Source organism: Gymnodraco acuticeps, unplaced genomic scaffold, assembly GCF_902827175.1.
Source record: "Gymnodraco acuticeps unplaced genomic scaffold, fGymAcu1.1, whole genome shotgun sequence".
In the NCBI taxonomy this organism is placed as follows: domain Eukaryota; kingdom Metazoa; phylum Chordata; class Actinopteri; order Perciformes; family Bathydraconidae; genus Gymnodraco; species Gymnodraco acuticeps.
In genome coordinates, this window is record NW_022989810.1 from 5449121 (window position 1) to 5471556 (window position 22436).

General features: G+C 41.7%; 1 protein-coding gene across 1 annotated transcript in view; it reads left to right on the forward strand.

The window, feature by feature from the left end:
• Nucleotides 1-21243, forward strand: part of depdc1b (DEP domain containing 1B) — a 38663-nt gene extending 17420 nt beyond the window's left edge. The window contains exons 9-11 of the mRNA XM_034229720.1: nt 14777-14953; nt 18818-19000; nt 19106-21243. Of these exons, the coding sequence (XP_034085611.1) occupies nt 14777-14953; nt 18818-19000; nt 19106-19264 (519 nt within the window). The 3' untranslated portion in view covers nt 19265-21243. The remainder of the gene's footprint in view (nt 1-14776; nt 14954-18817; nt 19001-19105) is intronic.
• The last annotated feature ends 1193 nt before the right edge of the window (nt 21244-22436 follow it).

A 22436-nucleotide genomic window follows, 5' to 3' on the forward strand; every position in this document is an offset into this window, starting at 1 on the left:
TCCATAACTAGTATATCTTTAGATAGTTTGTTTCGTAGATTCTTTGGGCCGAGTACAATAACTTCAGTTTTGGTCGTGTTTAACATCAAAAAGTTTAAGGTCATCCACGTTTTTAAGTCCTTGAGGCAGTCTTGAATTTTATTTAGGTGATTGGTTTCATCAGGCTTGATGGATAAATATAGTTGAGTATCATTCGCATAACAGTGGAAATTGACAGAATGATTCCTTATAATATTGCCTAGCAGAAGCATATATAGTGTGAACAAAATAGGTCCAAGCACTGAGCCCTGTGGCACTCCATGGCTAACTTTGGTTTGCATGGAGGATTCATCGTTGACACGTACAAACTGAGAGTGTTCAGATAGATAGGACCTAAACCAACCTAAAGCAGTTCCCTGTATGCCAACTAAGTGCTCTAGTCTTTGCAATAAGATATCATGATCGATAGTATCAAATGCAGCACTGAGATCGAGCAAAACAAGAATAGAGACAAGTCCCTTGTCAGAGGCTATTAGAATGTCATTTGTGACTTTAACCAGAGCTGTCTCTGTGCTATGATGTGTTCTAAAGCCAGACTGAAAATCTTCAAATAAATCATTGTTTTTTAAGTAATCACACAACTGTTTTGCGACCGCTTTCTCAAGAATTTTTGAGAGGAATGGGAGATTAGAAATAAGTCTATAATTGGCTAAAACCTCTGGATCGAGGTTGTGCTTTTTAAGAAGAGGTTTTATTACTACAACTTTAAATGATTGTGGAACATAGCCTGATAATAAAGACATATTCATAATATTTAATAAAGAAGTGCTAATTAATGGAAAAACTTCTTTTAACAGCTTAGTTGGAATTGGGTCTAACATACACGTTGATGGTTTAGAAGAAAGAATCATTGAATTTAATTGGTTTATGGCTGAAAAGCATTCTAGTTTACTATCTAGTGTAACATTAGAACTTAGGTTTCCAGGAGCTGTTGATAACACTATACTGGTCAAAGGCAAGAGGTCATTGATTTTGTTTCTAAGAGTAACAATTTTATCGTTAAAAAAGCACATAAAATCATTACTACTGAGTGCTATGGGAATAGAAGGCTCAATAGAGCTGTGGCTCTCTTTCAGCCTGGCTACAGTGCTGAAAAGAAATCTTGCATTATTCTTATTCTCATCTATTAATGAAGAGTAGTAGGCCGCTTTTGCTTTACGCAGTGCTTTCTTATATTCATTGAGAGTAATATGCCAAATTAAACGAGATTCTTCAAGTTTAGTGGAACGCCATATCCTTTCAAGTTGTCTCGACTTTTGCTTTATTTTGCGGGTTTCGGCATTATGCCATGGAGCTAATCTATGTTGTTTTATTTTCTTCTTTTTCAAAGGAGCAACAGAGTCTAATTTTATTCACAGCGCATCTGTAGCACTATCAACAACATGATCAATTTGGGGTGGTGTACATTTTGTATACGTTTCCTCCCCTACATGCAGACATCGAGTTAAGTATTGGTGGAATCTCTTCCTTAAATTTGGCTATAGCACTAACAGATAGGTTTCTGCTGCAGGAGCTTTTGACTAATGCTTTGTAGTCTAGTAACAGTACTTCAAAAGTTACTAAGAAATGGTCGGATAAAGCAGGATTATGCGGTTCGACTAATAGTTGCTCAATTTCAAAACCATAAGTCAGAACAAGGTCGAGAGTGTGATTATAGCAGTGGGTTGGTTTATTTACACTCTGACGAAAACCAACAGAATCTAATATAGAGTTAAATGCAACAGTAAGGCTATTTTTATCATCGTCAACATGAATATTAAAGTCACCTACGATAATTACTTTATCTGTTTTAAGAACCAAAGTTGATAAAAACTCAGAGAATTCTGATAAGAATTCTGAATAAGGACCTGGTGCACGGTACACTGTAACAAATAAGATTGGCTGCACAGTTTTCCAGGTCGGATGCGTAAGACTAAAAACAAGACTTTCAAAGGAGGTATAATTTAATTTTGGTTTAGTATTGATAAGTAAATTTGAGTCAAAGATGGCTGCAACTCCACCTCCTCGGCCTGTGCCTCGGGCAATATGAGTATTGATATGGCTGGGTGGAGTGGCCTCATTTATGCTGACATATTCTTCATGTCTCAACCAAGTTTCAGTGAGACAGCATATATCAATATTATAATCTGATATTAAATCATTTATCAATATTGCTTTAGATGCTAAAGATCTTATGTTTAAGAGTCCACATTTAATCTTCCTGTTTTGTTGCACTGTAGTAGTTGTTACATTTACTTTTATTAAGTTATTATGTGTGACACCTCTATTAGGTTTTACTTTAAATTGTCCTTGGGCAGACACACACACCGTTAATATTGGGTATTTTATTGGAGAGAGCGCAGAGAAACATATAAAACTGCGACTCCTCCTCCTGGTCTCAACTCCACTTTGTCATGGATTACGTCCACAAAGCTCTGAAATGTTTGCTGAAATGAGATCTGCACCTTCCAAAGTAGGATGAATGCCGTCTCTCTTAATCAGACCAGGTTTTCCTCAGAAGGCTGTCCAATTATTTACGAAGCCCACATTATTTGCTGGGCACCACCAAGACAACCAGCGCTGAAATGATGACATGCGGCTATACATGTCATCATTGATCAGATTGGGGAGGGGACCAGAGAAAATTACGCTGTCCGATATTGTTTTAGCATATCTACACACCGACGCTACATTAAGTTTGGTGCATTCTGATTGGCGTAAACGAACATCATTACCACCGACGTGAATAACAATCTTACTGTATTTACGTGTATTCTTAGCCAGCAGTTTAAGATGAGCCTTAACGTCACCCGCTCTGGCCCCCGGAATGCATGTGACTGTGGAGGCTTTGGTCTTTAATGGCGCGTTTCCACTGCAGCGGGTAGCTCGCTTTAAGCGTGCCAAGCCGTGCGGGGCCCGTTTTTGGTTGCGTTTCCACTTGGCCTAGTTTTGGCCCGGGGCTACTTTTTCACCTTTTTTCTGGCCCGACTAAATCGTGGTTCTAGGGCCAGTAACAACCAGGCTGAGTCGGGCTGAGTATGCTAAACTAGAGAGAGAATTGCTGGCAAGGGGACAAGATGAACATATTTGACCGTGAATTAATTGTAATTCACGTTTCAAAATGATGCCGAAGTAACAACATACTGATACCGGTTAGTAAAAACCATGAATTAATGCTTTGACAAGTCTGCAGACAGACGGCAGGCGAAAAACCCTTTTAAAATGCGTGTTTTCTAAATGTAGCTTGGCTAAGCTAACGTTATATATGCTCCGACCGTCCACACTCACAACAACGGCCTATACAGACATAAATAAACCAGCGACTGTATTCGCCATGACACAGGCAGTCTGTGGTTTGTACTTGTTTCACTTTTGTCAAGTTTCTGAACAGATATGAAGAGCTGTAAGCTCTGAGTGCTAAGAGCTAACGGCTGTGTTGTTTTTCTGGGGCTCTCATTGAAGATGACGTCACGGCTCCGCCTACACTGCGTTACTATAGTAACTGCCCCAGTTCCTAAACTGTAATGGAAACGCAGCATTAAAGTGAGCCGGGCCTAATAAGGCCTAACCAAACCGAGCGAGGCCGAGCCTGCAGTGGAAACGCGCCATTAATGTACGTGTCTCATAATAGAGCTACCAATAACCAGAATTGGCTTCTCAGCGGGTGTTCCGCTGAGTGGGGAATATCTGTTAGATACGTGAACGGGTTGGTGGGGACCTGCGAGTCTCGCTTTATGCCCCTTCTGAGCAGTCACCCAGTCTCCTAGCTGCTCGGGAGTTGCCGGGGGACGGCTAGTACAAGCTACCTCTTGCCGGTCTATATACCGGCTACCATGGGTTTTAATGTAGCTGAGTTACTTTCTAAAATGCGGAGCCGGGCTTCTATGGCTATGATTCCCGCCTCCAACCTAGCAACTGTACTACATTTAACACATGCAGGCCTATCGGTACCAGTAAAGGAGGAAGGGAAATAAGACAGATAGAGCAGGAAATAGCACCCGAGGGTGGGGAAAGAGCCATGGTTAGCTATCAAGCTAAAGTAGCTACCGTTAGCAAAACCGAAAGAAGTGTAAGCAACTGTGGAGTTACAGTCGCTAAGAGAAGGAGAGTTGTGAGTGCTTAAGCTGTAGTAACGTGTGCTTATAACGTAGTGAAGTTACGTATTGCGCCGAGGCTTCGAAGCGTGTGTCGAGTAATCCCCAAAGCTTTTTGTGAACCTTGTATCGAGGCTTGTATCGTTTTGGGCCAGTGACGTTACCGATGACAAACGAAGCCTCGCTGCCTGTCGATACCACGTGACTGCTTCAGAAAGCGATTCAGATCAGTTGAACCGTTGAACCACAACGCTCATATTACCCATGGATGTATAATAAGAACGATATTACCCCTCCTGTACCCGGGCCCGGTGCTGACACGATGTAATTAAGAGAGCTCAGACCCTCACTTATATAGAGGTCGGAACATGTCAAAAGTATAAATAAATAAAAGTATAAATAAATGTAGGAATAAAAAAATGAATAAATACAGGACTAAATATATGTCAGTGTTTTCAGAAAGGTTTAGTGTACATGCTGTGGCTCAGCTGGAAAGCAGTTGACTCTCAACCGCAGAGTCCCTGGTTCAACGACTGAACAATACGTCTTTTTTTTTGTTTATAAAAGCTACAGCTAAATGAGATAATGTAGTTAATATATGTATTCTTTGATATGGTTTAGCCTTTCTCAGGCTACAACATGGTTAAGCTTATGAATATTATTAAGGAATACAAATCCCTCTTTGCAATGATTACCAGCCTACTTAGGCTTTTCAATCACAATAATTAAAGTGGAATAAAAACAATATTGTTAACATGAAAATATGATTTTATGTTCGTTGTTTAGAGTTATTCTAAGGCTTTACTCATTGGGAACTCGGTATGAAATAGAGCACACTGTACTTTGACACTTTGTTCAAATGAAGCCCACGATGAAGCCTCATGAGATGAACCCTTTTGCGAACCAATTGGCTGGAAAGCTTCAAAGCTTCATAAGGCTTCATCTCGCCATCACTAACGTCAGGTAGCTTACGTTAGTGATGGCGTTATTCTGATCAAGAATTGTAAAAACGATCTATTTAATTTAAGATAATATAAGCTATCAGCAGCAGAGCAAGCACACAGGATAGCCCGGAAGTGACAACACGCTTACCGCAATAGTGAGGATCCGGATGTGGGAAGTTACTAAGTACACTTATTCAAGTACTGTACTTAAGTACAATTTTGAGATATTTGTACTTTACTTGACTTTGATGCTACTGTGTACTTCTACTCCACTACAGTTCAGAGGTAAATGGTGTACTTTTACTCCATTACATGTATTGAATACCTTTAGTTACTTTGCAGATATGGATGAATGATGTGTAATCTAATCAAGTGTTAAATCAGACTTTAGTTCCACCTGTAGTAAATCCACAAGCTACCCTGCAGTATACAAAGTCATTCAACACTTTAATGATCAATCATTATAAAACATATCATATTATTCTGAAATGGACCAATCTCCACAATCACTACTTTTACTTTTGGTACTTTAACTATATGTTGATGCTAATACTTTTCTACTTTTACTTGAGTAACATTTTGAATGCAGGACTTTTACTGTAACAGAGTATTCCTACACAAGATCTGAGTACTTCTTCGACCTCTGTCTGATTTCAAACTCTTCCATTAACACCCTGAGTAAGTTTGCAACTGTGTGTTTTACTCCACTTTGTTGTAAATAAAACTGCAGCAGCTTGACCACAGAGCGTGAACGTTGTGATCAGCTGATTTTGCGCAGTTCTCCAGTGTGTGCGCGGGGCGCAGAGTGTGCGCAGGGGAGTCTCCCACTGCAGCCAGTTGGCGGAGTTTTGGCACAATTCTGTTGTTCATACCGACATTAACCCTGTCTGTGCACATGGTGAACAACTCTGTCGTCCAGTGATCTAAGCCTCTGCCTCCTGTAAAGCTTCACAGGTCCGTTGGTTATGTCCTGCGCGGCTCGGCCAGCTCCCGAAATATGTGTTTTTGTTTTGAAGTACGCAAAGGCGCGTAGTGACACAAGTGACGTTACGCAATTCAGATTTGTACTGCGCATGCATACCTGCGTACCAGTTATGTGCACCCCTGACTATTAATACTTACAAAGCGGGGGTAATGTTAGCATCGGCACCCAAGTTTCAGTCACACAGTCAACATTTCTCTGCATTTTCTAGTTTGTATTATAGACTTTGTGTGGTGACGTTTGTGCTTATATCCTTGTGTGCGTGCGTGCGGTCAACAAAAATTGTCCTTCTCTAGCTCACTCCCCCATCTATTACAAAGTGCGCAGGTAAAAGCAACCGGATATAAGCACAAACGTCACCACACAAATCCAATGACACGCCCACCACCTATAGTGACTCAAAAAACATGTATCGTAACAAACACAGAAATGGCTTCATATGTGGCTCCTACATTCCGGCCCCTAATTATATCAACATAATAATTACACAACTGAAAAATGATGTAGGAGACAATCAAGGAAACAACTTTTAAGGATAAAAACGTCTTTTGTTAAAGTGTCCTTTTCTTCTTTAGGCAAAAAAATATAGTTTGTTAGCCTATGAAGGAGTGATCTTTACTATCACTTAGTAAAAAGTCAGAAAAAACGTCAATGTCAAGGTCTATGAAGTTCACTAATTTCCTCACGGCTCTTCTGCTTCCTGTAGAAGGCAGACCTTTGTGATAGGCCTGTCCAGATAGCTAGTTTTTGTCTTCACTCGCACCTGACGTACAAGTCCTCTTCTGTCTGGGATGGTTTGTACAATCCTTCCTGTAAGCCATGAATTGCGAGGTGCTGAGTCATCGACTATGAGCACAATATCTCCTGGTATGAAGTTGCGCTTGACATTTGACCACTTCTGTCGTTCCTGGAGTAGAGGCAAGTACTCCTTAATCCATCGTTTCCAAAACAAGTCTGAGATGTACTGAACTTGTTTCCATCTTCGACGAGCATATATGTCCTCTTTATGAAACAGTCCAGGTGGAAAAGATGGCTTGGTTTTTAGCAGCAAAAGATGGTTAGGGGTTAGTGCTTCCAAGTCATTGGGATCTGTGGATGCTCTCGTTATGGGACGGCTGTTGATGATGGATTCGGCTTCACAAAGAACCGTGTGAAGACACTCTTCATCAAGGTTCTGTGCCTTCAGGCTGGAATTCAGAACCTTCCTCACAGATCTGATCAACCTTTCCCATACTCCTCCATGATGGGATCCAGTAGGGGGATTGAAAGTCCACTTTATTCCTTTCTGAAGGAGGGTGTTGTTGATTTTAGCAATATTCAACCTTTCTATTGCCTCTCTCAATTCACGCTCAGCTCCGACGAAGTTGGTTCCATTATCTGAGCGTAATTCCAATACTTGTCCACGTCTTGCGATGAAGCGTCGAAGAGCATTAACAAAGGAATCTGTATCCAAGGATGAAGCTACTTCAATGTGGATGGCTCTTACTGTTAAGCATGTGAAGAGAACACCATACTTTTTAACAGTACTCCTTCCTCGCTTGACCTCAAAAGGTCCAAAATAGTCAACTCCAACACGAGTGAATGGAGGTTCATCTGGAGAAACTCTGTCTCGAGGTAAATCTTCCATATGCTGCATTCCTGGAGCTCCATTTAGTCGCCGACAAACAACACATTTTGACAGGGTTTTCCTTATAGCCACACTAGCACCAGGAATCCAGTATCTTTGTCGCAGGCTAGATAGCATGTGGTTATGACCACCGTGTCCCACATCTTGGTGTACTTGCCGTAGAATGATGTCAGAAATGTGAAGATCTTTTGACAATATAGCAGGATGTTTAGATTATTCAGGCATTGCTGCTCTACTGAGACGTCCTCCCACTCTCAGAACACCATCTTCAAGTACTGGGTTGAGCTTGTAGATGTGACTAGTCCTTTTCACACCTTCTCCCTTTTGCAAGCCTTTGATTTCATCAGGAAACCTTTTTCTTTGGCAAAAGCAGATAATTTCTTTCTCAGCTTTTCGGAGGTCCTCAATAGAATGAAAACCAGAGACCACCTGAGCCTTAATAGTCTGCATTTCCTTTTTCATCTCTCGGTCTTGTTGTTCCTTATTCAAACCAGACTGAGCAAGAGTCGGACTCAATTGCTTCCTCTTCCGACTAAGGCACAGCAGCAGGTTTTTCAACCTAAGGATCCAACCAACTGTCTTCTTCAGGTGGATCCAAGAAGAGAAGTGATTGATCAATCGGGTTACAGCATCCATCTCTTTTTCAACCTGCACAGCGTTCACATTCAGACTTATCTTGACCTCAGGGTCTTCTGGTGTCATTTCAGAGCCATCAGGGTTCCCAGGCCACTGTTCTTCAGGTCCAGTGAGAAACTGAGGTCCAGACACCCATGTGTCATCTTTCAGGAGCGTTAACTTTCCACTTTGACTCCCCTGGAAGCCCAGTCGGCAGGATTGCTTGCGGTGGGAACATATCTCCACTGAGATGGATTTGATACGCTGCGTATTTTTGAAACCCTGTTTGCGACGAAGGTTCGAAACCTTAAGGTCTCATTACTGATGTACTTCAGTACGGAAGTACTATCAGTCCAAAAGATGGAGTCTTTAAGTTGCATTTGCAGCTCCTTCCTACACATCTTGTCCATACGACTTGCAACCACGGCAGCCGTCAATTCCATTCGAGGGATGGTTATTGGTTTCAATGGGGCCACTCTAGCTTTTCCCATAATGAAGACACAGTGCACTTGTCCTTTGATGTTATGTAATAACAGGTAAGTCACTGTTCCATAGCCGTCTTCGCTTGCATCTGCGAAGTGGTGTAGCTGAGCAGAGGTCACTTCCCCAAAATCCACCGGTTTTAGGCATCTGTCAACTTTAAACTCTTCGAGATTGCAGAGCTCCTTCAGCCAATTTTTCCACTCTTGTGCAGCTGAGGCTGGTACAATATCATCCCGACCAAGTTCTCTTCTGCACAAGTCTTGAAGAATCATCTTGGCTGATCGGACCACAGGTGCCAATATTCCTAATGGGTCAAATATTGAGCTGACCATGGAAAGGATCCCTCTTCTGGTTATGGGTTTGTCCTTGATCATGATCTTGAACTTAAAGACATCTGACTCAACACACCACTGTACGCCCAATGCTCTTTCCACAGGGAGTGTGTCATTATCCAAGTCCAGATCCTTAACTTCTTTCGCTCTCTCCATCGAAGGTATAGCAGCAAGCACGATACGTCTGTTGCTAATCCACTTTGTGAGATGAAAGCCCCCTTGAGCACAAAGTGCACAAAGGTCATGATAGAGTGCCACTGCCTCCTCCTCTGAAACCACTGATGTTAGACAATCATCAACATAGAAATTGTGCAGGACAGTGATTACTTTGGGACTGAACTGCTCCCGATGGTCCTCTGCACACTTTCTGAGGGCAAAACTAGCACAACTTGGCGACGATGTAGCGCCAAACAGATGTGCAACCATTCTGTGCTCTTCTAAGTTCTGATGATGATCTCCATTTGGCCACCAGAGAAACCTCAACAGATCCGAATCCTCAGCTGGTACTCGAACCTGATGGAACATGGCTTCAATGTCTGCCATGAGTACAACAGGTTCGTTTCTGAATCTTGTCATGACTCCAACCAGTGTGCTGGTAAGATCTGGTCCCTGTAGGAGCTGCGCATTCAGCGATGTTCCCTGGAATGTAGCTGCACAGTCAAATATGACCCTGATCTTTTCCTTCTTTGGGTGGTATACACCATGGTGTGGTATATACCATACCCTGCCGTCACTGCGTTCCAGATCCACAACTGGTACTTTCTCTGCATAGCCCTTTGAAAGGATGTCATTCATGAAAGCGGTGTAATCAGCATGAATTAAACATCTTTATCAAACCTTCTCTTGAGGCTCAGTGTACGTTGTTCTGCTACTCTCCTGTTGTTTGGCATACTAACATCCCTTTTCCTTAAAGGTAAGCCAATACAGTAATGGCCATCCATCAACTTATTGACAGTGACATCTGGCTGTCCACAAGTAATTTCACTACTCCTGTCTCCTCTGAGAGGTCCATTGACAGTCCAACACAGGTCCATTGACAGTCCAACTGCATATGGGCCCCCGTCTACACTCCGAATAACTTCCCATGGCTCCAGTGCCTCAGGAACATTAGTCCCAATCAACAGGTCCACATCTGAATCAATCTTAGTAATCATTACATGTTTCAGGTGTGGCCATCTCTGAAGGTCTTTCTGCCGAGGAATGTTGCCTCGATGAACTGGCATAGTTTTCTGGGTGTAGGTGTCAGGCAGCTCACAATAATGACTGCTGTCTAATCCAGCCACATGCAGGTCAGAAACAATGTGACTTCCAACTATTTTCTCCTGACCCATTGTCCGAAGGAGAATGTCTGTTCTTCTTCCCCTGAGATTCAGTTTGTTCATCAGCCGCTCCGTGCAGAATGATGCTGAGCTCCCAGGATCCAGGAAGGCATATGTTATGATTGTTTCATGTCCCTTCTTAGACTTTACTTGAATAGGCACTATGGAGAGAGTACAATCTGGCTCACCGGCCCCTGTAAGACCACTGGACTGAACGGAGATCAGAGCACTGCTTATAGCTTTTCCTTTAGCTTGCATTGTGTCAGTTTCTTTCTCTTTCTGATAGATATGAAGTATGCTTGGGTGCTTCAGACTGCATACTTTGCACGAGAGGCATTTCCTGCAGTCTTTACTCATGTGCCCAATACACGAGCATCTAAAACACACACCATGTTCCCTCAAGAAAGCGATTTTCTCACTATGAGCCTTTCTTTCCAGTTGAAAACACAGATCCAGTGTATGTCCACCTCCACAAAACAGGCAAACACTTGTATTTAGTGAGCCTCTCTCCTTCATTCTTATTCCAGGTTCCACTTTCTTTTCCGCTGTCGTAATAGTAGTAGCAAAGCTGCTTCCCCTCATCCTTGAACGAGGTTCAAACTTAGCTTTCCTCACATCTTTGTTGGCTGTTGGTGGAGTATCCTGTATATCTCCAAACAGTGGATCGCTCACAATATCCATCTGTCTTTCAATGAAGTTAACAATATCCATGAATGTAGCTCTCCGGCCTTGCCTTTTCTGTAAGTCATAGGCCAGAGTTCTCCATTTGTCCCTATATTTGTAGGGCAACTTTTTTATGATGGCTAGCATATTGCTAGGCATGTTCAACTCACACATGTATTCAAACTCTTCTATGACGTTGCAGCATCCTCTCAGAAAGAGACCGTAAGCTTGCAGAGCTCACACATCTTCTACTCTTATTGGCTGACATGAAAGAGCCTTTTCCATGTAAGCTGAAACAATTTTCTGTGCATTACCAAAATGCTCCTGTAGCAAAGCCTTTGCTTTGGCATATCCTCTGTCATGGGCCATATGCTGACAGCTTCTGACAAGCTCCAAAGGCTGCCCCCTGGTGTACTGTTCGAGAAAATACAGGCAGTCTTTCGGATTGTGAGTCTTCTCCTCAATGCTGTGCTCAAAAGCTCTTATGAATGCTTGATATTGAAACGGAGAGCCATCAAAAATCTGAATTTCTCTTTTAGGCAGCAAAGAAAGAGACTGTTGCTGAACCAACATGGATGTTATTTCATTTTGTCTTTCTAAGACATTAATTAAAGGATTCTGAGCACTGCTGCTTGGTGCCAGTTAGGGATGGGTATCGTTTGAAATTTATCGATTCCGATTTCGATTCCGGTTCTGCTTATCGATTCCGGTTCTTATCGATTCCCCGTTTCGATTCCAAAATTGTAAAATAAAGAGGTCAAACGTTTAGATAACAAAAATATATTTATTCTTAAAAGCTTTAACTGAAATTGTTACTAAAAAATATACATGCAATACAAATGTATTGCACAATAGCTGTGCTTTATTTTAACTGAGCTATGCCTGTGGCAAACTATTAACAGGCATTACACTTTGCCTTTTATTTTTATTTTTTAGTGTAGTGGAGCCTCACTTCAGAGTGTTTACCGCGACCTATCTTTGGTGTTATGAAGTGACTGAGCTCGTGAAATGTCTACGGGAGGGCGGCGGAGCATCGCTGCGGGGCAACTGTGGACCTCTGTCGCCTGTCAGCGCAATTTATATGATGCCGTTTAAAAAAATGAAGGGCGGTGCCGGCCGTCAGCGTACCGAGCCGGCCGTCAACGGCACGCTGACGACCGGCCGTTCTGTGATTCTCCAGGTCCGCCCTGTATTCCACCGGGTCACCGCAGCACCGCGGTGCAGACGGACCCGCTGGAATACAGGGTCTACCGTGTTTAGGAACCGTTAAGCAGAACCGAAATTGTGTATTTTGTATGGGTACCCGGTACCCGGCATTTTCTTATCGGTTCTCATCTGGAACCGAGTTTCGGTTCCCAACCCTAGTGCCAGTGCTGCTGGGTGATTGCTTTGGTGCTGTAACTGTGGATGTGATTGTGTTGAACTTTGATGTATATTGGCCTCTGAGTTTCTTGTGGCTTGATGTTGCAGATGTCCATATTCTACTTCATGTTCTCTGTGAGAAAACTGTGCGTCAGACTGGCCACCTGTGGGCCTGTTTGTGTCAGGCACAAATGTTTTTGCTCCAGCACTGAGTGTGGCTTCCTTTCGTCCCCTTTCCAAATAAGAATGCATGCCATTGGGACTCACAGATGTGTTACTTGCAGCACGAGACCTTCCAGAGCGTCTTAGCACATTCATTTTAGCCCTTGATGCGGCTATTTCCACTTCCATTTCCAGTTGCTCCCTCTGTTTCCTGAGCTCTTCCTTCTTTTTCCTGAGCTCTTCCTTTTGTTCATCCAATGCATGCTTGTCTTTTAATAACATTTGTCGTGCCATGAGAGCGGCCATGTCAGCCTCAGCTTTGATGCATGATGATGTAGTTGAAACACTGGACCTGGTTCCAGCAGAGCTCCGCTTGCAAGACCCAATGCTTCCTATGTTTGAAACACTGTCGCTTGGTTTTATTTCATCTTGTGCTTCGGAAGTTTCAACATTTTCCAAGAGTGTTTTGCAACATGAGACATACTTTGCTGGTGTTCATCAGATATCTCAATTGAGGGAACATGTGCAATGGTGCTGCTCGGTTGTCTCCTAGTTTCAGAAAGCCATTGCCTGACATCGTCGATAAATCCATTATTGTATTTCAGTGTCTTGGCAAATCATAAAAAAATGTTTTCCTGTTCGTCTGCAGGAAGAAGAGGAATTACAGACTTGTGTAACAGGATGGTTTCTTTAACTAGTTGAATTACATGTTCAAGTTGAGTTTGTATTTGTGAGGCGTTGTCATCCCTTTGCATGAGATCCTTCATTGTTTTAATCACACTTTTCATTTTGTGAACCTTTGATTGATGTTCCTTTTGGAGCTTTTCCATTTTATTTGCCAAAGCCTTGGCAGTGAGTATCGACTCTCTCTTTTGTTCATCCATTTTTGCCACATTGACATCTGAATTTGATCCACTTATTGACATATCCTTTTAATGTTTTAATGAATGAACAACAAATGCTCCAATCCATACAACCTCTAGCGGCAAAAACCAACACACGCAAGCAACAAGTCAGTCCCCAATGGACCCGCAGCAGTAACTTATTCACACTGTGTTCTAACAAACATTTACACAGCATGAATGAAGAAGTTACATACCGCTCGCTCCTGATGCTGTGTGGATTGTCCGTCATTCTTTCTTTATCCTACCGGCAGTACGCTGACATTTCCTTAAGCCGCTCTCCAATACAGCGGCGAACACGGCGTTTCAATGTTTCCTTTTAATTCCACAGCGTCACAGATCAATCCTAGGAATCTCCGTAGCCTCGATTTCCATAGATCCACGCTGTGGTACAAGTCTTTTTTGTTGACTTAATATTGCGGCAGTAATCTTAAACAAAGTGCCGCGAGGGACTAAACAAGAGAAAAAACACTGGACGCGCAAAAACTCAGTCTTTCCAACACAGTATGCGTTTGACTTTTTATTTCCAAAGCAAAAATGCAATATTCCATATCCATATACGTATATCCTTGTATGCGTGCGGTCAACAAAAATTGTCCTTCTCTAGCTCACTCCCCCATCTATTACAAAGTGCGCAGGTAAAAGCAACCGGATATAAGCACAAACGTCACCACACAAATCCAATGACACGCCCACCACCTATAATGACTCAAAAAAACATGTATCGTAACAAACACAGAAATGGCTTCATATGTGGCTCCTACACTATTTTTAAAACTGCATTCAAGTAATGGCTTTATTATAATTATTATTTTCGCAAACATTTCAGACTACACGTGGAATGTCAATTTCAAAAGTCAACATTTTCGTAATTATGTTTCAATCCTTATTTCTTAGTGTTTAGCCTTTAAAAAAAACACTGCGGTTAAAAAGCTCTTTCCGTTTGTGCACAAAAATAGGCATGGACTTTATATTAATAAAAAAAGATCTTACAAAAAAAGATACATACAATACAGCCCTAGATGCTATCTGCTACCAGCAGTATGGAATCATGAGATCTGAAATGAGTGTCCTTTCACTGAATTCAAAACAGGCATATCTGATCGGATGTTTTATCAGCAATTCAGAATATATAAAGTTAACATTTGTTGTCTAGATAAAACTGGAAAGCTCAAAACATGCCCAATCTGTAACACTTCATGCATACAAAACTGAGATATTAAAAGTTTTGCAAAAGTGTTGTTAACTCTTCTCTCGTTGTGTTCTGGTCCAGATGGTGCAGATGTTCTCCCACTGCGTCCTGGGCTCTGTGGATGAGATGGACCTGGACGAGCTGCTCTCCACCAAACTGGTGACCTTCATGATGGAGCACCACAACACCATCTTCCAAGTCCCTGCAAAGCTGCGTAGCCAGGTCCAGGAGCACCTGTCCCACCTGAAGAGAGCTCAAGTCAGTTCACTCTCTAAGCCTTCAATTCATTAATGACTGTGTGACGAAGCCTTATTTGTGCCTCAATGTGCCGGATGGTTCCATCCTCTTGCCAAGCACGAAGTGGGGAGACATTAATATATTAATGAAAGCCTAGCCTCATAAAGCCATGGATCTCTCTGTTATTAAGAGTTGGAAACATTTTAGGCATTAACTGTATTCCTCTTGATGGTTTAGTCTCCAGCATCTTTAGTGACACATTCACTGGACTTTTTTGTATTTTGCTGTTCTGTTTGTGTATGTTTCTTGGCAGCTCTCTCTGCCCCTCGCTTTGGTCTCATTTGAAAAGCTTGACTAAATTATTAATTACATGATCTGTAAACAAATACCGTTTCGCATTTACAAGCTAGTTCGTAGTTCAAAGATTTTTGAATAAATGGGCCCTATTGTGCTTTTTTTGGGTTCTCCCTTTACTGTAGTGCAGTGGTTCTCCAACTTTATCTGTTGGGGGGGGAAAAAAGTCGGCCCCCCCCAACACAAATAGTCACGTAATGGGCCAAGTTAACATTTTTTTAAATACATCAATATGAACATGAGAATTCCTTTAAAAAAAATCACTTTGCTAGAACAGTGATAATAAAACATAGGACTGTGTGCTCAAAAATAATAATACATAATACAATTGTGCATTCCCTTTGCTAGAACAATAAGTTATAATACTTTGCCACTTTGCAATCTGTTCAAAAAATGAAAAGAAAGAAAATGCTGATATTTGGCAAAAAAGTGTGTCTTTCTTATCACAGCATTAGTGACTGCAATGAGCCTGTTTGGCAGGGTTACAGGCTTGACCTTCCATCCTCATCATGTACATTACACACCTGTGTCCTACAGCGCCCTCATAGGTTTCTAAGTGTAACTACACGACACAAACAGTTTTTTTTTTAAATCATAAAATGTTTTCCCCCTGTCATGCCTCTACGGGACCCCCACTTTGAGAAACACTGCTGTAGTGTGTTATATAGGTTTCTGTGCATGTAAATGGTCTGCAAAGGCTTAAGTCCCCAAGTTCCCTCTATATGGAGTTTCTCTCCCACACACACACACACACACGTGCGCACGCACGCACGGACACACACACACAGAATTGAGTGACTGAAGGTGATGGTAGTTTTCCTGGATTGAATTTAAGCTCAACTTCATTCAACTTGAGACAGGCCGAGTGAGAGTTTTGTGCTTTCTGTTGATCGCCTTTATGTAGTCAGAGGGCTCTTGTTCCTTTTATTTTAGCCATCTGTGCACATTTAGTTCATCTTGATGTGTGCATGTGTTTTATTTTGGCAGGCAGATCATAAAAAATAGAACACAGTCTATATTGACTGTCAACATTGTTTGGAAATGCTTGATTTGATCTTTTCATCCAACAGTGGAAGCATAGGCTTAAACTCCCCCGCTGTCAATGAGAAGCTGTAAATGGTGGGAGAGAAACTCCCTCTGGAGGGAATGTTGTGATTTTAGCCTTTGCAGACCCTTTACATGCACAGACACCTATATAACACACTACAGGAATGCATAATAGGACCCCCTTAATTGTCACACTTAAATGGTTCTGGGGAGCATATATAACCAGTTAGCCACTGTATGGGTAACGGGACAATTATTAAGAGACTAGATCCTAACCAATCAGAATTCAGCCTCCGAAATGTACAATATCAGAATATTAACGCCATTGTAACTAGGGTTGCAAAGGGGCGGAACATTTCCGGAAAGTTTCCATGGGAAGTTAAGCTGGGGAATTTTGGAAATATTCGATGCAAATTTAAACAAAAAACATGAAATTTCAAGAGATTTTTTTTTTTAAGTAGAAAAGAACAAGTGTTAATTATTTTATTGAAACATTATTTGTTTTAGGGATGCTCCGATCGCCAATTTCGGGGCCGATCGCCGCAATCAGTATCGGCCGATGCCGATCCGATCGAGTGGGCGGGGCCTAAATGGAAGATTTAAACATCACTTTAAATCTTCCACTTTAAAGTGATGTTTAAAACTCAGTTAATGGGGCTCATTCACTGGAGCTTCCACAAACAACAATCAACTTAATTATTACATTCAAATGATGTACATTATTCAAGTTTACATTCACTTTGGATAATAATACGGGAGAAATTAGCGGAAGCGCTCTCTTTTCCTCTCTCCCTCTCTCTCTCCCCCCTCTCTCCCCCTCTCTCCCTCTCCTGACAGCCTGTCAGTATCTCATGCAGCTCACTGATCCAGTAATGAGTGACCCGACAGTGAAGAATACATATATTTATAATGACTAGTTTATCTTGTTCCAAAGGTAGATAAAATAGCTAAGTGTGTTAGGTCTAACTCTTAGGGTGTGTTTCGCTCCGCTCACCTGTCCGGCGGGCGGAGCTGCAGGATTTCTGCTTCACACACGTTGCATTCCGCTATTTTACTGTCTTTTTCGGACACCTTAAAATAATGCCAGACCGGTGAAGCTATTTTGGCGAGCTTGTTTTGCCGCGCACAGAGAAAAGTGTCATGTATTTTACGTCATGCGATCGGCTCTCGCGATCAACATGTTTAGAGAGCACCGATCGATCGGTAGAGAGTGAGTATCGGCCGATCTCGATCGGTGACCGATCGATCGGAGCATCCCTAATTTGTTTAATTGAAGAACGAAAACAGGAATGTTGAGTTAAATATTACTCACCCCCCCCCCAACCTCACTTATTGAAAAATGCACCCCCCATCCAAAAATCCCCACAAAGTCCCATTCAAAATGTTAAATGAAAAGAGCCCTTCTCCCTCCAAAAAGTCCCATTAAACATGCAAATCTTCCATCAAGCAATCCTCTGCAATTTTGCTAAACCCTTTCAGTCAATGGGCTCTTCCTGGGCCTCATCAACATCACACTCTGAGTCTTCCTCTTCAGTGTCACTGTCCAGCCTTGTTGAGGATGGCTCAGAGAGCCTTAGGTTTGCCCGGATGCCAACCAGTTTTTCCACTCTCACATTTGTGAGCCTGTTGCGGACCTTTCTGTGGTCTCAATAGCCATGCAGTAAGCAGTGTGCTATGGCATGGATATTCAAGTGTACTTGAATGGCATCTGTTTGTTTTAGTCAAAATTATGCTAAAATATACTTTCCCCAACTATATTTAAGTTTCCTATGAAGAGCCAACCTTCAATTTTGAAATTCCCGTTTATTCCCGTTAATTCCCATGGAAAGCTTCCATCTTTGAAAATTCCCGGAATTTTGCAACCCTAATTGTAACACATAATCACTGATGTTCCGCTGTAACGGTGGTGATCTCATCAGAACAGAGTGGGCGAGCTGACCAATCAGGCAGGGGGAGGGGGGCAGAAGCTCCAACAAGCCGTGTAGGACAGAGAGTGAATACACATACTATACAGAGATGCTGTATGAGAAACCAATGTGTGTTTGGAAAATGTCACAATATAAATCCATTCTAGTATACCTCAACAATGGAATTATGATCAGTAGAAATGGCCATGACCTGGGACCTTTAAGATGTCCTCACGAATGGCCGGATGTTGTTACGATCAGAGCCACATTTGAACATTTCCTTCATCGTGTGTCCGTCTGGTGTCAATTTCGGGACAGTGTGACAGGGGCTTAACTGGCTGTATGTTTTTAGAAGATATTTTGCTTATTTACTTTATAACTTTTGACCTTGAGTGTTGTGGGTTTACATCATTTGCTGGCGATAATGCAGTGAATAAGAACATTTCAAATGCACTTTACCTTTATTTCTTCATAAAATAACAAGTGAGCAAATATCCAGAATATTGTACTTTGGGCGACAGCTGTGTTGGTGCATCACTAAATATGTCTCCAACATTTCCTCTGTGCCTTCCATCAGATCAAATACGCGGGTTCAGACACAGACTTCAGCGCCTCCCCAGCTTTCTGTAAACAGATTCGCAGGGTGGAGTCGGAGGAGCAGAGGGTGATAGGAACGCAGACCCCGCTGCAGGCGCTGCTGGAGGGCCTGATCGCAGACAGAGAACTCCCTGCCAAGGACAAGAGGAAACGCCTCAAACAGGTAGGGCTGGACTAATATGTTTTAAAAGTGAAATGTCATTAAATATAGATCTCAGAGGCCCTTTATGAAGTTATACTGTAATGATGCATATCCTTTCCGTTTCAGTTCCAGAGGTCGTACCCGGACGTCTATAACTATCGATTTCCCACGGAGGAAAGCAAAGCTGCTGCACTGCCTGAGAAAGCCCCACGACTCAAACCTCACCTCATGTTCCTCAGGAAACCTTTCCAGCCCTTCCAGAGGAGCTGGAGCTTCAGAGCGTGAGGAACCCCGCTGACACATCTACTCTCATGCTGTACACACAACTCTAACTCAGCGTCATGAGGAGAACACTGTGGCTGTAACGGTACTCTGGCCATACAAATAATGTTTAAAAAGAATAACTGGACTAGGCTGTAGCACTGTTAACCTAAGATAATACTGTAAAGGGTTGGTTCACACAAATACACTTAATTATAATAATAATAAGACATCCTAACTGTTTTACTCTTAGCACTATCTGAGGCTGCATTTACACGGGAACGCAAACAAACCGAATTCGATATCAAAAAAGTCTTCCGTTCACACGGATACGGCTCAATAAACGGGTCCCTTCACACGAGACCGCTGGAGACGCTGTAGTACATACGCCGTGCCTGTAAGTGGCGCTGTACTTCCACCACAAAATACACCAAAAGCAGCGAAGAAGACCCCCGAGCATGGCTGCCATGGTTGCCTGGTTGCCCTTCTGTTTATTCTCCGCGGTGGATTTAGCAACATGTAGTTCATGTAGTTCTCCATGTCCACTTGTTGCTGATGGTTGTGGTAGAGGAGCTGTAGATTTTGCACTAACATCTGTAGCATGGTCAGTAGCTACTGACAGTAGCTACTGACCATGCCACAGCAGTGAGCAGCAGAGGTGGGGAGAGGCGGGGCTATGGCTTCATCGTTATCAGGAAATGATCGTATAGGGCGTACACACTGAGCCGTTTGGCCCCCCAGAGCGTTCCGTTTGCAGATCTATCCACCTTGGGACCCGTTATCGTTTTAGGGGTCCATTTCCGTGGTTCCGTTATGGCCTCGTGTGAACGAACGGGCTATACGAAAGAGAAAAGTAGCAGATACAACCCGTTTCGTTCCCGTGTAAACAGCACCTAAATGTCTGAATTGACCCTTTAAAATAATACATTTTTACTGTTGCTAGATGACTTGAACAAAGTATAGGAAAGGATAATGCACTAACAGAACCACTCGTGTTTCTTAAAATGAACTCTCATAGTTGTTCAACAAATGTATATTGGTACATAATTTACTAAAATACTGTACATTAGAAATATCATAAGCAGGCATGGCATTGAATGACATTGGCCTTGCTGTATCTTGATTGAATGAAATGCATTTCTTAATAATTTGTTTACGAAAAGTAAATGATCAAAGAGCATCATACTCGCAAAGCATTTCTATTGATGTATAATTTTGTACTGTTTCATATTCAGATCATTTCTTGAATAGGCCTTCAAACTGATGTCATTTCATTTGATTGACTCTTTGCAATGCAAAGAGCATTTCATTTTTATAAAGACTGTTTATGTGATATTGAATCTAGGCAGCTCCAAGACCAATATTATCTATAATTGTTATCTTTGTCACTTAATGTCAGTAAACATATCACAGGATTGATAAGAAATGCAGCATATGTGAGGTGTTGCATAACTGAGAAGCTGTATTGAAATATAGATGACATAACATTTATAACTACAAAACAAATAAGGAAAAATGTGATGAAATTGCTTAAAATATGGTACAACTACATTTAAAACATTTGATATCCATATGCTAAACCCTAATCTCAGAAAAAGGAAGGAAAGGCTAAATCAAACATTTCTCATGTTACAAACGGTCCTTTCTAAGCCCTCCTTCCAGATGACTGGACGGGTCCTGCTGCACTACGACTCATTTCATGTTTTTACTTGTTTTATTCTGTATATAAGAACTGTTTTATTCATTGTTACATATTTCAATTGTTCAATTTTGTCATTTTTTATTACCTGCTATTCTTTAATTTCAATTTTTAAAATTGTTAATTTTTATTATGATTAAGTACTGATATTCCTATATGGATTTCAATTAATGCTCTTAAACAAATGTAATAATGCTGGAATAACTGTTACCCTTGAATTGCTGCTCTTCGCTGGAAAAATTCAACAGAATGAAAGTGAATGCATGTTGATACTGATTTTTCTATAAATATTCTAATTGGCAAATGTTTTTTGTCTTTTTTCTTGGCAATCATGGGTAGTTATTTGGAGCATACAGTACATAAGGAAATATGGTGTTGATGTAACCAAAACTTCTACATTCTCCAGCGTAGGATTGGCAACTGCAATTGGTGCAATTTATTGTACATCATCACCTCCTGTTCAACAGAAATATCATTAATGCAACACACAGTTAGATGTTTTTTTCAGTTTAATTGTTACATCTGTGCTTTGTTGGTTTGCCTGAACCAAAATCAAATTTTCCAAAAGCAGTCATTTATCCTAGAAGCAGTATATTCGAGGAGGATCAAGAATATCACCTTTAAACATCTAATGGACATATCTTTTCGTTTTTCTAAAAGATACTGCACTTTTCAAGCAATATTAATTAGCATTTTTGCTAGAGAATAGGCGCATTCACACCACAGTACTTTTCCCACAAAGGTTAATGAGAACTTAGTTCATGAGAACTCTTTAGTTCTCATGAAGCCGCTGACGTCACTTCTTTTTCTTCTGCTTTGGGTTTACTGGCAGGCCGCAAACAACTTCACGGCGTATACTGCCACCCGAAGTCCCCGGAGTTGGGGACTGGCTTCAGTAGAAGCTGCTGAGACTCCCAGCAGCTTCTACTGAAGCCTTCCGAGTAAATCGCCAGAACGCCGACACCTCCTCATCTCCACCGCTACCATGTTTTCTTTTGTGTTGCCATAAGTTAGTCTCTCTACGTTTGTGCGCTGGGCTAATGCTAATGCGAGGATAATAAAATGGCGGCTTCACAAAAACTTTTGGGAGTTTTACGGGGCGTGGTTTGCAATCCGCCCAGCCAATCAGAAATAGGAACCTTTTTCTCCCACGAAAGTCCCTGCTCTCTAGCAGGGATGGAAAAGGGGGTAAAAAAGGTTCCGATTAACTCATTTTAGTTCCGGCTCTTTTTGGTGTGAACGTGACGTTTCGGAACTATATCGGAACTAAAGTGAGAAAAGTACTGCGGTGTGAACTAAGTCATTCTACAGAAAAGGTGGAATCTGGGTGATACAAATCTGCTGAAATATATTCCTTCTAAACATATCTAAAACCTGTTAAATAGCAATAACTAACTTAACTTGATGAATCCACAACAAGTAGAGCTTAAATATTTCTATTATTTCTATTATTTCTATACATTATACAAAGCTTATTTATATAGGAACGTCACTGGT